The sequence below is a fragment of the Sapajus apella genome, unplaced genomic scaffold (genome assembly GCF_009761245.1).
Source record: "Sapajus apella isolate SASKATOON/1434 unplaced genomic scaffold, GSC_monkey_1.0 scaffold37, whole genome shotgun sequence".
NCBI classification, from domain to species: domain Eukaryota; kingdom Metazoa; phylum Chordata; class Mammalia; order Primates; family Cebidae; genus Sapajus; species Sapajus apella.
In genome coordinates, this window is record NW_022436977.1 from 5,070,724 (window position 1) to 5,087,636 (window position 16,913).

The following is a 16,913-nucleotide window of genomic DNA, read 5'->3' on the forward strand; positions in this document are numbered from 1 at the left end:
GTGTGTGTGTGTGTATATATATATATATATATTTTTTTTTTTTTTGTTATGAAAGAGGCTTGCTCTGCCACCCAGGCTGGAGTGCAGTGGAACAATCTTAGCTCACTGTAGCCTCTGCCTCCCGGGTCCAAGCGATTCTCATACCTCAGCCTTCAAGTAGCTGGGACTATTGAGACGGAGTTTCGCTCTTGTTACCCAGCCTGGAGTGCAATGGCACGATCTCGGCTCATCGCAACCTCCACCTCCCGGGTTCAAGCAATTCTCCTGCCTCAGCCTCCCGAGTAGCTGGGATTACAGGCATGCACCACCATGCCCAGCTAATTTTTGTATTTTTAGTAGAGACGGGGTTTCACCATGTTGGCAGGATGATCTCGATCTCTTGACCTCGTGATCCACCCGCCTTGGCCTCCCAAAGTGCTGGGATTATAGGCATGAGCCACTGCGCCCGGCCTAATTTTTGTGTTTTTAGTACAGATGGGGTTTTGCCATGTTGTCGAGGATAATCTCGAACTCCTGGCCTCAAGTGATCCGCCCACTTCAGCCTCCCAAAGTGCTGGGATTACAGACATGAACCACTGCACCCCGCTTACTTATTTATTTTTGATGCTTAGTAATTTTAGAGAGTAACTAAGTTTTTGAAAAGTCTATTAGTCCTTTAAAATAATTTCTAGATTGTTGGTATTATTAAAACCCTAAATCCTTTTAGGAAACGATTGGGAAGAAAGAATATGATATTCATAAGAGTTCAGTGTACCAAAGATGTTAATATTAGGATTGGTTATCATAGTGAAAAAACTAGATACAGCTTTTAGTTGGGAAGTATGTCTTGAGGTATACTTCCCTATAATCATTAAATACATGATTACGTAAAACTATATTACATAGATAATGTGTAACTCCCTATACTACATAGAATGTCTGCAGAACGTAGGTAGGAAAACTAAAGTTTATCAATAATTTTCAGCAGCTTTGTTGAGATACAATTTATATGCCAGATGATCTGCCTATATAAAGTGTACAGTTCGTTGTTTTTGGTGATGTATTTGCAGAGCTGAGCAGCTGTCACTACAGTAACTTTCCTAACACTCATTTTCACATCCATTCGTCTTAAGTGTGTCAGTTACATCAAGAAATGGAAGTGGAATAGTATACACTATGTGATCACAACCATGTTTCTGTTTTATTATTTTTATTTTTAGTCAGAGTCTTACACTGTTGCCCAGGCTGGAGTGCAGGGGCACAATCTTGGCTCACTGCACCCTCCATCTCCTGGGTTCAAGCAGTTTTCCTGCTTCAGCCTCCTGAATAGCTGGGACCACAGGTGTGCACCACCACACCTGGCTAATTTTTGTATTTTTGGTAGAGCTGGGTTTCACCATGTTGGCCAGGCTGGTCTTGAGCTCCCGACCACAAGTGATCCACCTGCTTCGGCATTTCAAAGTGATGGATTATGGGTGTGAGCCACTGTGGCTGGTCTACAATTTTTTTTTTTTTTAATTAAAAAAAAGGCATTGGCAATGAAAACGGACATATGTCACTTCATGGTGCTTCCCTTACTGCACTTTGTAGATATTGTGGTTTTTACAGTTGAAGGTTTGTGGCATTATTATTCACTTTATGTCTCTGTGCTGGCATTTTCTAGAAATAAAGATATTTTTAAAATTTAGGTATGCATTTTTTTTAGACATAATTCTATTATACACTTAATAGAATACAGTATAATGTAAACATACTTTTGTATGCATTCAGAAACCAAAAAATTTGTGTGACTTGCATTATTGCTATATTGCTATATTGGCCTTATTGTGATGGTCTGGAACTGAACCAGTAGTATCTGAGATATGCCTGTATGTGGAGTTGTGGGCAATTGATCCTTTTCATTTCAGTATATTCTGTATTTCTGTTTTTTGCAAATTTTCTATGATAACCTGTATTACTTTCATAATAGAGGCAGTAAACTTAATTAAAAACAAAAAGGAAGTCATTAGTTGGGAAGGATAACAACCCTTTTGTTCCTTTCTCCTTCTCCTTGATATTATTAGATACCAGATAACTAAAACCACTTAAAAATGAGCTAATTAAGATCTTACCTTCTTTTTTTAGAATGCCTTTTACCTTAAGTGTAATTAAGAAGCTTGTACCACACCTTGGTCTCACTCGCACGTAAAACCCTTTATCGGGAAGACACAGTGCTAAGTAGTTGGTGTTTCCTTGACATCAAAGCACATGATATAAACCTCAAGTGTTAATAGAAACAAAAGCCAAAGGACCATGTAGCAATGACTCTCTGGGCCTCTTTCTCGCTTGGACAGGGGTGGCGGTATGTACACATGTGTGTGAGTGTGCTGGGATGTTACCTGTTCTGTATGATGTTCCATTGATTTCCCTGTGGTCTGTGTGCTCTCAGGAAGAAGAGCTGGGAGCAGGCCACCTTGGAGGAGGATTAATCAGCCCCCAGCGATAGTGCACAGGAGCAGGCCTGGAGTGGGATGATGGCTAGGAGGGCAGTGCTGTTAGGAGACCTGTGGGCTGGCACTGCCTGCATGGCCAGGGCATGGGTGCAGGAGTCAGGAAGGCCCTTCTCACAGATGAGCTGTCAGTCACACCTGCTCTTCTTGCAGTCCTCTGTTAGAGAAGAGAGGCTACTTTTCCCAGCCAGCCTGCCTCCTGGCAACCTCGACAGAATATATCCCTAATTGCTGTGCTCAGCTGAATGAATATACCTCCAGGTGTGCAGGTAAAACCAAAAATACCTGTCCTGGCTCAATTTCCAGTGTATGGGAAGCAGCTTTTATTCACCCCTTCCCCTAACCCTTGTCACCCCCAATCCTGTGAGCTGTTATGGCATCTGTCTTCTAAGAGGCCTCTCTGCTTCAACCTTTACAGAGTATCCTTTCTAGCCTCATCTCCGGCTCTGTTCATGACCCTCTAAGGAGCACGCCTCTGCCTTTGTTCTTTCAGGAATGTGCAGCCTCCTTCCTCCCCACCTCAAACAGCCACACAGTTACCTCACCTCTCAGCCCCAGCCAGTGTGCAGCATCAGCAAGCTCTCTCTGAGAAGGCAGAACCAATTTTTTCTTGGTCTGTATTCTCATCATATGCTATATACTCGTTTATTGTGCTTTTGTGAGAAGGGGGGAAAAGCACAATACTGCTAAAATAAAAATAAGTCTGCTTTGCTTCTGGTTTGAAGGGATCTTGGTATTTTTTTTGCCTATTCTGCCTAAACCAAATGCGGGATTGTTTTTTGTGTGCTCCAGCTTGAGGTAGACTATGCAATGACTTACCTTCATTTATGTCTAGTTAGAAACTGAGTAAAGTCATGCAAAAGTAGTAATACTGCTTAATTAACAAGAGGTTTCTGAGACTTAATCTGTAGGAGTCTCTTGGTTTAGATTGGCCTTGGGTTAAATATATACTGTGGCGTGTACAACACAGCTGTGAATGGTTTACCATATGGGTCCAAATAACTAGAAAGGAAAGTCAGCTAAATTAGAAAAGGATGAATCTAGACTCCAGAAAATAGATTGTAATTAGCAGCAGCACAACCCCAGAGTTAGCGTAAGTGCCAATAAACTGGTATAGCTTTGGTCTCTCTCTAGAAGGGGAGGGTAATGAGTTGCCCTATTATTGCCAGTTTTGATTTTAGCAGTGTTTGTGTTCTCCGGAAGGGATGCAAAAGCGGGTGATTGTTTTTTCCCCCTTTCTCAGAAGCACAAGTATAGAAGCATAAATGCACCAAGTTTCGCACTTATTTTTTTCTTATACTTTTAAAATAGAACTGCTTAAGATTTCTGTGACCAAAAGTCTCACATCCCCTGCCACTGCAGAACAAGCCAGGATGGATATTTTTGGTTTCACCTGCACACCAGTTATATTCGTTTGGCTGAGCAGAGCAATTAGGAATGTATTCTCTTGAGGGTGCCAGGAGGCAGACTGGCCCGGGAAAGTAGCCTCTGTCCTCTAAAAGAGGGCTTCAAGTGAGGAGCTAAATTAAGAAGAGCAGGTCTGAGTGTGAGCTCTTCTGTGACTCATGTAGCCCAGGGCCTTCTCACCCTCCTGGACTGGAACGGGAGGGATGGACCCCTCCCAGTTGCTAAGGCTTTCTCTCTGTGTTCAAGTTTACTTTAGACTGAGTTCTCATCTTACAGCAGTGCTGGGAACAAAGAGGCCAGTGCTGAATCACAGCCACCCAGACTCTGCCAGTACAGATTTTGTTTGTAATGATATTTGCCTCTGTAGCTATGTGGGTGCCAGACCTGAGCCACGTAGCTATCAAACTCTGGGAGAGGAGTCCCTGGTGCTTTTCTAATTGCAGGCATCAGCTTTCATCACCTGCCTCTCCTCAGCTCTTGCTTTTTTTAAAAGAAAAAAAAAAAACTGTTACTTCTTTTCCCTGCGGAATCCAAATACCAGTTTCACCCAGGGACAATGGGAGTAACCAGATTCTAATCTGGTGTCAGCAACGCCAAGAAAGTTCTCCACTGTCGAGTGAGTTAAGGGTGGATATGTGAGTTTCTCTCACATCTGATCACATTTTTTATTTTCTGTCCCATGAGGCTGATGGAGTAGCGGGGAGTAATACAGTGCTTGCTTTTTATGCATATTCCTTCAGTGACGATTTGATTTGATTCAAATCTTGAGCAGTGGCATACTTTGAGTTTTCCTGCTGGCCTTGTAGTTTATTTCAGAAATGTAATTCTGCTTGGAAGGCAGACAGGGTTCTAGATGATTAAAGTATCCGGTGAGATTACCATGTCGATGTTACCTTAAATTTTTTCTAAGGAACTCAGCTGAAGTGAGATCAGAGCAGAAAGGAAATGTAGGAAACTTGATTTTTGGACCAAAACCGCTTCTTAGGCACTTAACTATACTAGGCTTTCCTGAGCTGGGACTGTGTGCCCCAGCTGTGCCAGACTTGGGAGAGGCACCCAACTCCCCTGTCTCCTTTCACCCTGTGCAATGCCTGCTTTCTCTCCCATCTCTCGGCAGCTGCCAGAGTTTATCATGTAACTGAACTCCTCATCCATGTGTGCCAATGGCAAAAATGTTCTCTACCTTTCTTTGCCCCATATTTTCACAGACAAATCACATGCAGGCAGGGGTGAGGCTTGTGACAGAGAAACTGAATGAAGGCAGTAGATGCGTTTCTAGTTGTTAACTCAGCCAGTCATTTCTGCATCCTGGTAAAATGAGTATTATCAGCCAGGAGCGGTAGCTCATGCCTGTAATCCCACCACTTTGGGAGGCTCAGGTGGGCATATTGCAAGGTCAAGAAATCAAGACCATCTTGGCTAATATGGTGAAACCCTGTCTCTACTAAAAATATAAAAATTAACTAGTTGTGCTGGCGTGTGCCTGTCGTCCCAGCTGCTAGGGAGGCTGAGGCAGGAGAATTGCTTGAATGTGGGAGGCAGAGGTTGCAGTGAGCCGAGATTCCGCCACTGTACTCCAGCCTGGTGACAGAGCAAGGCTCTGTCTCAAAAAAAAAAAAAAAAAAAAAAAAAAAAGGATTACCATCATCTCTGTTCTATGGAGTGAGACCCCCAGGCCTAGGGAGGGAACTCATATGCCCCAGGATGTCACAGGTGTGAGTTGCATGGAGTCTCCAGAGCACAGCATTGTGGCTGCCACTTATCCGGAGGCCTCCCCTGGCATCTGTCACCAGCTGGGCATCCTGTCTTGATGGGAGATGCTCTGGAGACAGAGTGCTCGCTTGTGCTGGATAACCCAGAGGGGCGACTTTGACAGCAGGGGTTCCGGGCCAGCCAGCACCATGGCTGAAGGTGCTTTTGGGTAGTCATGTGGTGGGAGGGGAGCTTTTCTCTCCCTAAAATCTCGCCTAGTAGCTGGCTGGCTGGCTGGCATAATAGGCTTATTGGGAAGTACTCCCTCCCTCTGCTGAGTTATTAATGTCTTTCCTTAGAGGACAGTCTTCTAGCTCTTTCTGTTGAAAAAAACCTCAGTTGGGTTATCCCTTTAGTGGCCATGGATTATTACCAGGTGGCAAATTATTACCTACAGATTACCAAATGTAAGTCAATTTGTATGTAAAAATTTCAGCCCAGTCCTCTACACATATTGACACATCCTTATCTCACATCCTTTGTAGGAGCTAGATGGTGGAATGTGGTATCAAGAAGTGTCAAAGTATAATTTTAAAAAGGTACAAACTGATCTTTTGACAAACCTGACAAAAACAAGCAACGGGGAATGGATTCCCTGTTTAATAAATGGTGTTGGAAAAACTGGCTAGCCATGTGCAGAAAGCAGAAACTGGACCCCTTCCTGACACCTTACACTAAAATTAACATACTGGGTATATATCCAAAGGATTAAAGACTTAAACATAAGACCTAACACCATAAAAAACCCTAGAAGAAAACCTAGGCAAAACCATTCAGGACATAGGCATAGGCAAGGACTTCATGACCAAAACATCAAAAGCATTGGCAACAAAAGCCAAAATAGACAAATGGGATCTAATTAAACTCCAGAGCTTCTGTACAGCAAAGAAAACAATCATTAGAGTGAACCTGCAACCAGTAGAATGGGAAGAAATTTTTGCCGTCTACCCATCTGAAAAGGGCTAATATCCAGAGTCTACAAAGAACTAAAACAGATTTACAAGAAAAAAAAGCAAACAAACCCATTCAAAAGTGGGTGAAGGATATGAACAGACACTTTTCCAAAGAAGACATATATGAGGCCAACAAACATATGAAAAAATGCTCATCACTGGTCATCAGAGAAATGCAAATCAAAACAACATTGAGATACCATCTCATGCCAGTTAGGATGGCGATCATTAAAAAATCTAGAGACAACAGATGCTGGAGAGGATGTGGAGAAATAGGAACACTTTTACACTGTTGGTGGGAGTGTCAATTAGTTCAACTGTTGTGGAAGACAGTGTGGCGATTCCTCAAGGACCTAGAAATAGAAATTCCATTTGACCTAGCAATCCCATTACTGGGTATATATCCAAAGGATTATAAATCATTCTGTTATAAAGACACATGCACACATATGTTCACTGTGGCACTGTTTACAATAACAAAGACCTGGAACCAACCCAAATGCCCATCGATGATAGACTGGACAGGAAAAATGTGGCACATATACACCATGGAAAATACTGTGCAGCCATAAAAAACGATGAGTTCGTGTCCTTTGTGGGGACATGGATGAACCTGGAAACCATCATTCTTAGCAAACTGACACAAGAACAGAAAATCGAACACCACATGTTCTCGCTCATAGGTAGATGTTGAACAATGAGAACACATGGACGTAGGGAGGGGAGCATGACACGCTGGGGTCTGTTGAGGGGTACTGGGGAGGGAAAGTGTGGGGTAGGGAGTTGGGGAGGGATAACCTGGGGAGAAATGCCAGATATAGGTGATGGGAACGGAGGCAGCAGACCACATTGCCATGTATGTACCTATGCAACAATCCTGCATGTTCTGCCCATGTACCCCAGAACCTAAAGTGCAATAATATATAGATAGATATATAAAGTTTGAAAGAGGAGAAAGTGATCAGAAGTGTCACAGGCAGAAAGCTGGGGGACAGGGAGCGGGGCAGGGGAAGACGGAGGCTGAAAAAGCTTGTGTGACTTGCTAATTAGGAGATTGGTTATGGGGAACTTATTGCTGATTCCACTGTTAACGGGTTGAAAGCCGCCTTGAAAGAGCCTGAGTAGATATAGAAGAGTGAGTAGGTTTAGACCAGTCTGCCAAAGAGTCTGGTAGTAAGGGGAGAACAGGGAAGAGAACATTAACTTAGGGGTGTGCTCAGTATTTTTAAACATATTTCAAAGGAAAGGGTCTTTTTTTTTATTTTTTATTTTTAGGCTTGGAAGTTCCTAACAGTTTTATTAGTAACCATAAAAAAGAGCTAGAATGGAGGGAAAGACAGAAAAAAAAAGTGCAAATTTGACTCATAGGATGAGCATATATTAAACATTTATTTAATGCATTGAGGCAAGTCTGGTTCATGGAGAATTTGAGAGACTGGATGTTGGTAAGTGTTGAGAAAAGAATGTTGGAGTAAGATTGTTGGGCCTGGCCAGGTATGGTGGCTCTTGCCTGTAATCTCAGCACTTTGGGAGGCACTGGGCAAGAAAGGGAGGCCCCATCTCTATAAAACATTTTTAAAAGTTAGCTGGGCATTGGAGGTGAGTGCCTGTGGTTTCAGCAACTCAGGAGGCTGAGGTAGGAGGATCATTTGGGCCCAGGAGGTCAAGGCTACTGTGAGCCATGGTTGCACCACTGCACTCCAGCCTGGGCAACAGAGTGAGACCGTGTCTTAAAAAAAAAAGAAAGATTGTTGAGCTGGATACAAGACCATTAATATCCTATGGGGCAGTGAAGCCACAACCTTTGGGGTTCTCCTTTCTACTGGACCCAAATCTGCAAGTTAACATGTAACTGCACAGAATCTACACCTAAATCAGTAGTAAGTAGTAAGTCAGGTAAGAGCGGGTTCCTTGAACAGGAGTCTTTGGGCCTGTGGGATGGTGCTCTAGCACATACCTGGAGAATAGGCTGTCTTCCTCTTGCTTTATTTTCAAGTTTGGCATTGTTTTGTATCACAGGAGGCAGAGTTGCCCAGTGCAGTGAGCCACGGTCTTTAGTCCTGGTTTGAGTCTTAGCCCTGCAGGTGTCTTGCTTGTGTGACCTTGAGTGAGTCTCTCCACCTTTGAGCGTTCGTTTCCTCATTAGTACCACCAGAGTGACACAATGGCACCCACCTGAGATGGGCGTGATGAGAATTACATGATAGAATGTGGACATGTCATAAAAACGCCTGGCTCAGTAAAAGGTTATATATATATTTTTTTGAGACCAAGTTTTGCTCTTGTTGCCCAGGCTGGAGTGCAGTGGTGCAATCTTGGTTCACCACAACCTCTGCCTCCTGGATTCAAGCCATTCTTGTGCCTCAGGCTTCTGAGTACCTGGGATTATAGGCATGTGCCACCACGCCTGGCTAATTTTTTGTATTTTTAGTAGAGACATGGTTTCTCCTGTCTCCACTAGAATGTTGGTCAGGCTGGTCTCGAACTCCTGACCTCAGGTGATCTGCCCGCCTTGACCTCCTGAAGTGCTGGGATTACAGATGGAAGCCACCGCGCCTGGCAAAAAGTTACTATTATTCTAATAAATGAAATATGTCCACGTGTGCACACCCGTAGCTCTGTTACCCTGTCCTCTCTTTTTGGCCTGCCTCTGATCTTCTTTTTGTAAAGTTGATTTCTTCTCAGCTTTGATACTGGTATCCTCAGTAATCTTAGTCGGGTAGTGGTTTTCCCTATCATCTAGGAAAGGAGAAGTATGGACAGTTTTCCTTTGTTTTCCAAGTCAGCCCCCACCCTCCTGAGTGCTTCATCAAACACAAATGAAATCCATTTTCTTTGTGCAGTCAGTGCGTCTCGGCAGATGTGAGTCAGCATCCTGTTCAGAACGGCTGTTGGTGCCTTGCCATGGATAATAAAGACACACATTTTCCATGGAATGCCAGACGTTGGAACTGACTTGGGGTTTCTACCCGCAGAGAGGAGGAGGAAACTCCAGGGTGCTGATTTTGTGGTTTTGGATTCAGCCATCATTTTAGACTGCAAATGTGCTCTATGCTTGAAAAATATGGTGAATGATTTACGGGACCCAGGACCCCCAGGTTTCTGCTGTCATCCTGCTGTCAGCAACGTCTCCCTGGCATTCCCTTGGCAAAGCTATTGCTTCGGATTGACTGGCATTTGGAGCAGTGAGTGGCCTCTGGGGTGCTCACAGTCCAAGTATTGAAAATACTGTTGTAGTTAGCTAATTAGGTTAACTGGCTATTTTTGTTCAAGTAGTAAATGCTTTAAGACTTCCTTGTAGTGTTTCCTATCGGTGTCTCGGTTCCTCAGTAATATTGGAAAGCTGTAACTTCTATTAGTTTTGAAAAAAAATTGTAAAAAATCTGCCTGGATCACAGAATTCATGTTCTCACCTACATTCTATGGAATTGCCCTATCCGCATCACTCTTCTTGGGGAGAGCCTTTGCTTAGATGACTTTGTGATCACTCAGACACAGGAGGAAGAGGATGGAAAGAAAGTGTTATTCAGATTTGCTGTTTCTTCTCTATGCCCTGCCCCACCCACACAGTTTCCTTAGACCCTGGGCCCTTCCCCCCAGCAAACACTGCCTGAAGCACTGGAACACGAGAGGTCAGAGAGTATAAATCCAGGGAGGCAGAACCCCATCCCCCGGGCATCTGGCACTGTATTCAATTGAGAGCTTTTCTGGTGTCCTGGCACTGGCTGTGCATTGCTGATGATGATTGTGCTGACACAGGTATTTGAGGTTTCCTCTGAGTCCTTCACTTGCATCCTGGGTAGAAATGATGACTAACCGGATGACCCTTGCAGCCTCAACCTGTACTGAACAATTTTCCACAGAAATAAATGGCCCCACCAATTATAATAGCAGGTCAACAGGAAGCAGCAGTGTTCTAAAGATAAGAGGGTTCAATCCCATTTGCAGATACATGTATTTGGTATTACAGCATAGGACAGGACTTAAGTGGCTTTGACCAGGCAGTTGATCCTGGCTCCATGATTTTTCCTTTTTCCAGGTCAGCTTGAAACATGCAGACAGTGGTGTGGGATAAATAGCTGATGCAGGTGGGATTCTTGGACAAGGCGGTGGGAGGGGATTCCACTTGCAGAAGTAGCCCCCATTTCATTGCTTTGTAGTTACTGGCATTAGTACCTGTGCAGCGGATTAGGACTGTTCACTTGTAAAGTCCCAGCTCATTAGATGCTGCATCTCAGCTGGCTGTTTGCTTGGTAAATAATTTAGATAAAATACATTTCACTTCCTTCAGACTATGGTTGTTGCTGCCTCCTAGGTAAGATTCAGGTTAACCACCCAGGGCTCTTTATGGGGATTTCCAATAATTGGATTGAATTCTATCTCTGCTGGCTGGACACGTAGCTGCTATGGAAAGAAAGGCAAAAAGCTGTTTCATTGACTAAGAGTGTGGGACTGCATTGTAGCTTATGGAGGAAACTCTTTTTAGATGTTACTTCTCATCTGGGTTGTTTGGACAAAAGTAAGCATGTCTTTCCTTAAAATTATAATCAACCCTGTACCTCGCAGAAGCAGTTGGTAGATGTGACATCACAGTCTTTTGGACAGGTAGATTTCTAAAGACGTTTCCATTTCCCACCCATGGTTATCCATTTCTGTTGGTGATTCTCAAATAAGGAATTACCAGGGAGATTGTTGAAGTGCTGCTTCCTGGGTCCCAAGTTCTAGAGAGTCTTACTTAGTGGTTCTCAGGTGGGGCCCAAGGGACTGTGTTTTTAATAAGTGCTTCACGTGCTTTTAATGAAGGTGGGCCAAGAACCACATTCGGACCCAAACACAGACTGCATTTGTTTTTATCAGAGAACACTTTTTATGGGTCAGTGTTCATGATATGCCTTCAGGCCAGCGGCCCCTAGATTGACTTCTGGAAGTATTAGAATTGAGGTTAGAGTATAGAATTGTATTTTGTGTTAGTTCTTCAGCGTTTTCAGTTGTAGGTAATACAATTAAGTACAAGGCAAAACCCATTAATAAGCAAGTGGTTTGCCTGATATGAAGCTAGAGCCATAGAATTTTGAGAGACAGAACAAGAGAGTAGATGAGCAAGTGAACACGCGGGTGTGGGTAGGCATGCGTGCACAGCAGCCCAGGCACACGTCCACTTTGTGGGCATTTTAGAGTCTCTGAATCTATCTCTTCTGCCCATTCCTAATTGAAACGAAATACAAGTTAAAGCTCTATTATACCCATTGGTGTTTCGCAGAAGCAGAACTGGCTGGGGATCATTGTTCAAGCCCCCTTACTTGTGCAAATGTGGAAGCTGAGACCCCAGGAGGGCAAATGTTGACACACGTAACAGGGATGTTTCTCCTCCTGGAGTGGGATGCAGTCCTTCTGAACATTAGAGCCTCCACGTGAGAAATAGAAAGAGAAACAGCTATCCCCACTTGGTTGTTGTAAGGATGAAATAATAAAGCTTGTCTTAGGACATTTGGAAACTGAGGAGAATTATATAGATGTAATTACTAATTATTATGCATACTGTGTTTTCTTGTAACTGAAGTATTTAGAGCTACACAGGGAATCTCTTGAAGTGAAGTTAGAGCAATGACTGCCTGCCACTCACTGGGTATTTTAAAAAACCCATTTGTGGTCATTATGGTGAACTTTGAAAGTACAAATAATCAAAAGAAAGAAAAATTTATACATAATCCCACCATTCAGATGATCATTATTAAAATTTTTATATAGAGAATTCTAGATATTCTTATAATGCATATACATTTTACAATAATGAGAGTATACTGAGGATACTGCTTTGCAACCTCTTTTTTTTTTTTTTTTTTTTTTTTTTACTTAACAGTACCTATATTGTGGATATTTTCCAACATTAGTTAATACTTCTATGCCAGCATTTTAAATGGCTGCATAGTATCTCATATGGAAAAAAGAACATTTAATCAGCCTCTTATTGGACATAGGTGGTTTTCCTACTTTACTTTTCAATATATACAGTGCTGAAATAAGCATCTTTGAAGCTGAATCTCATATCCAGCAATTGGATTTCTGGGTTTACCTTGGCTACTCTAAAAATCAGAGATAAAGTTATGGATGCTACAGTTAAGATAGCCAGCATATTGGTATGGTCTTGCTTTTAAATGAGCATATACATTTTAAAAATTTATTTATTTTTATACCCAGAAATTCTAACTTTATATTTTCTGATCTAACACACTTGAGAATTCAGAATACCTCCTCTGTCGGTCTGCTGTTTGTCTTTGTCTCAAAGCATCACGGTTTTGACCTCTCTGTTCCTCCAGGACTCCTCTGATTTTCTTTAGGCCAAGCCATTTGTAGTTTGCAAGTGACCTTGCAGGTTTAGCAACTGTACTCTCTCACCCAAGAATTGCCCATCCAGTTATGGCAAAGACTCTACCTTTTATTAAACAAAGTTAATAATCAGTCAGGAGAGAGACTTTACACGTTCCGAATTTTCAAAACTGCGCTTTCTTAAGTTAAATGGGATGTTAGGAGTATTTCTAATATAAAATTGGAAACTTTCAGACACCAGAAGGCATTGCTTATCTTTGTAAATACACATGTTCCAATTAAAATAGGTACTAAAATATTTTGGTGGCACTTCAAAAACTCCCAATTTAGATTTAATTTAGATTAAAACACTTACTCTTTTTAATAAAGTTATAAAATTGATTATTAAAATTGCCTATTGAAGATTAAAAGCAGTGGAACGTTTACTTTCCTTACAGGACAATTTTGTCTTCAATAAGTATGATTGTATTAATCAATTATGCTATTAAAATACAACTGCCATATTAAATCTGACTCATTTGTCATGACAGTTTTTATAATTATAGAAATTATACCTAGCTGCTTATATAGCTATAATCCTGCAATAAATATAAATTATCTCTATTAATTCAGTTTGCAGTTACTGTCTATTAAATCCCAAGTAAAATGGCAATTTGGGGACCTTGATTTAAAATCCTACTGAATCTCTGTTGTTCCATCTGACTGCGAAAGCCCCACAAATGCACTTCCTGCTGTTGATTCCAGAAACCAATTTATGAATAAAATAGTTTTTAAACCACAGATATTTAAAAGGTCCATTTAAGCTTGAGGTTTGAGGTTCTCAGGAAAAAAGGAAAGAGAGCATGTGCATTGGGTAGGTAGAGGATGCTGACAAAAGAGACAAAACAAATCTTGGTGTCTTGGTATTTCAGTTTGGAAAACAGTATATAAATTTCAGTTTGAAAGACTCTGCTTAACACCTTCTAGGTAAGCTCAAGATGCTAGAGTATACGGTTGAGTAACGATTAACAACTTGTATTTTCACAGGTGTGGATGAGGTCACCATTGTCAACATTTTGACCAACCGCAGCAATGCACAGAGACAGGATATTGCCTTCGCCTACCAGAGAAGGACTAAAAAGGTAAAGGCATTCCAGGGATGGAGGGTTTTTCTTGTTGAATTTTTATGTTCTCAGGCGTTGCTTTGTCTTTTCATGAATTGTGGCTCTCATGAGCAAAAGACTTCTGGGACCCTTGGATATCCAAGTTTTTTTTCTTAAATCCTTTTACGAGTCACTGTGCATGTGTGTGTAGCTTTGTAGATGCCATGAGTGCTCTTAGATTACACACACACACACACACACACACACACACACACACACACACGACCTTTAGAGTGGCTGTCCCCACCTGTTGGCAGCACAGACCAGTTTCATGGAAGACAATTTTTCCGTGGATGGGGTTGGGGAGGGATGGTTTCAGGATGAAACTGTTCTACCTCAGGTAAATTAGTCATTAGACTTTCATGAGAAGTGCACAGCCTAGATCCCTTTCATGTGCAGTTCACAGTAGGGTTTGTACTCCTGTGAGAGTCTAATGCCACCATTGGTCTGAGAGGAGGCAGAGCAGAGGTGGTTATGCTCACTTTAGAGTGCTTGGGAGCTCCTGTGTAAGGACACTACCCCCCTCCAACCTAGGCTACCTGGAGGGAGAACTTCTGGGATTAGAAAGTTAGAAAGGAATAGAGAACAACAGTAACAACCTCGGGCGTCGTTTATTGAGTGGTTACTTTGGGCCAGGCACTGTGCTCAGTTTTCTACGTGTCACGACTCATTTCATCTTTATGACTTCTGCCGGTTCTTGATAAGATGTTTCTAATTTAATTTTAGGACGCTGCCCTCCACTGAGTATTGATACTAACAAGCTCCTCTCATTTTAAAAATATACACTTGAATTCTTAAGAATTTCGCAGCGAGTGGGCTTAGTTGGTAGTTCATTTGGTCTGTAAGGCTATCTTCATATGCCATGCTCCTACTATTTAAAGGGTCTTTGTGTGCTTTTCCCTTTGCTTGTCCACTAGTGGTTAAGAAACAGCCAGCGCATGTTCATCCTTTATTTTGTCAGTCTTAGGAAATTTTATTTTTAAGGATGTGCTGCTTTATTTTTAACTTCTTGCTATTAAAAGCTTTTGATTTATTCTTGGACAGTGCAGTAAGTGTGGCTTCCTGCAGCTCCCGTTTGACTTAAGGCTTTCACTCATAGCCACAGTAGAGGTGAGCTGGAAGGATTCTAGAAGAGATATTTCTGCCCTTGGGATTGACATGAGCACCAGGCCTGGGATTTGTAGGTCAAGCCTTGCTACACTCCTATCCCTTGCACTCTAAAACAGTTGGAAAGGACATAAATAGGAAAGCATCTGGCTTCTTTCATCTCATGTGCATTAAAATTCTTCTTTCACTAGACTTATATTAATCTTCTGTAGTGAGGCGTAGTGGGGAGTGTTTTATTTCTCCAGCTTCCCAAAGGGGTCTGTGAGCTGTTAGAGCCAAGTTCCCATTGGAGCAGAAGGCTCATCTCTGGACAGCATGCAAAAAAATTGATGTTTCAGCTGTCACTTAGAGAGTATGGTCTTGGAATACATTTGGGTGTTTGTGTACATATGCACAAACAGAGAAGCCTGGATCTTTTTTTTTTTTTTTTTTTTTTTTTTTGAGACAGAGTCTCGCTCTTATCACCCAAGCTTTATTGCAGTGCTGTGATTCAGCTTACTGTAACCACATAGACTCAAGCAATTCTCTGACTTCAGCCTCCCAAACTGCTGGGCTTACAGTCAGAGACCACTGCACCCAAATCCTAGGTCTTGGTTTTAGATATATGGAGAACAAAGCTCTCACATACCCTCTTGGAGGGAAGATACTACCAGAATTATGATGAGGTCCCAAGATCTCACAGGCTTCGCTGTGTGTTGGGGACAGCTCACCATCCTACTAATTCTTTTTTTTTTTTTTTTTTTTTTTGAGGCGGAGTCTTGCTCTGTCGCCCAGGCTGAAGTGCATTGGTGTAATCTGGGCTCACTGCAATCTCTGCTGCCAAGTTCAAGTGATCCTCCTGCCTCACCCTCCCGACTACAGGTGCCCACCACCAGAAATAGCTAATTTTTGTATTTTTAGTGGAGACGGGGTTTCTCCATGTTGGCTAGGATGGTCTTGAACTTCTGACCTCAGAGGACCCACGTGCCTGGGCCTCCCAAAGTGCTGGGATTACAGGTGTGAGCCACCATGCCCAGCCACAGTCCTACTAATTCTTGACTCAGCCTTGGGCCAACGAGAATTATGTATCTTTTATAAAAGATAGGTAAACTACTTGAGAGAGTTTCAAGTGAAACAATCAGCTGTTTGTGAAATTAAGAAGAATGTTGTTTGTGCCAGGCGCGGTGGCTCATGCCTGTAATCCCAGCACTTTGGGAGGCCGAGGCAGGTGGATCACGAGGTCAAGAGATCGAGACCATCCTGGTCAATATGGTGAAACCCCATCTCTACTAAAAATACAAAAAATTAGCTGGGCATGGTGGCGTGTGCCTGTAATCCCAGCTACTCGGGAGGCTGAGGCAGGAGAATTGCCTGAACCCAGGAGGCGGAGGTTGTGGTGAGCCGAGATCACGCCATTGCACTCCAGCCTGGGTAACAAGAGTGAAACTCTGTCTCAAAAAAAAAAAAAAAAAAAGAAGAAGAATGTTTGTGAAATAAGCAAGAGTTGTGTTACAGAGTTCTTTAGGGAAGTGGGCTGCGACTGCCCAGTTGATGAGCTTGAAGAACCTGGGCCAAGCTAGTAGAGTGGAGAGGAGCTGGGAGAGACAGCTGCTTTTACGATTCTTTCATGTTCTAGCAGACGCCAGATGCGAGGCTTCTCCATATGCTAAATAAAACATATCCAAGGAATGGTTATGTTTTATTTATCATACATTTCTGGAGTTTCGGTTTAGTTTTTGTTAAGTGCAAAGCTCTGTGCTGGATATTGTGAGAAACAG

General features: G+C 42.5%; 1 protein-coding gene across 1 annotated transcript in view; it reads left to right on the forward strand.

Annotated features, from left to right (window-relative positions):
• ANXA2 (annexin A2) overlaps window positions 1-16,913 on the forward strand; it is a 52,154-nt gene that overhangs the window by 21,429 nt on the left and 13,812 nt on the right. Inside the window, exon 4 of the mRNA XM_032297283.1 lies at window positions 13,934-14,028. Within this exon, the coding sequence (XP_032153174.1) occupies window positions 13,934-14,028 (95 nt within the window). The remainder of the gene's footprint in view (window positions 1-13,933; window positions 14,029-16,913) is intronic.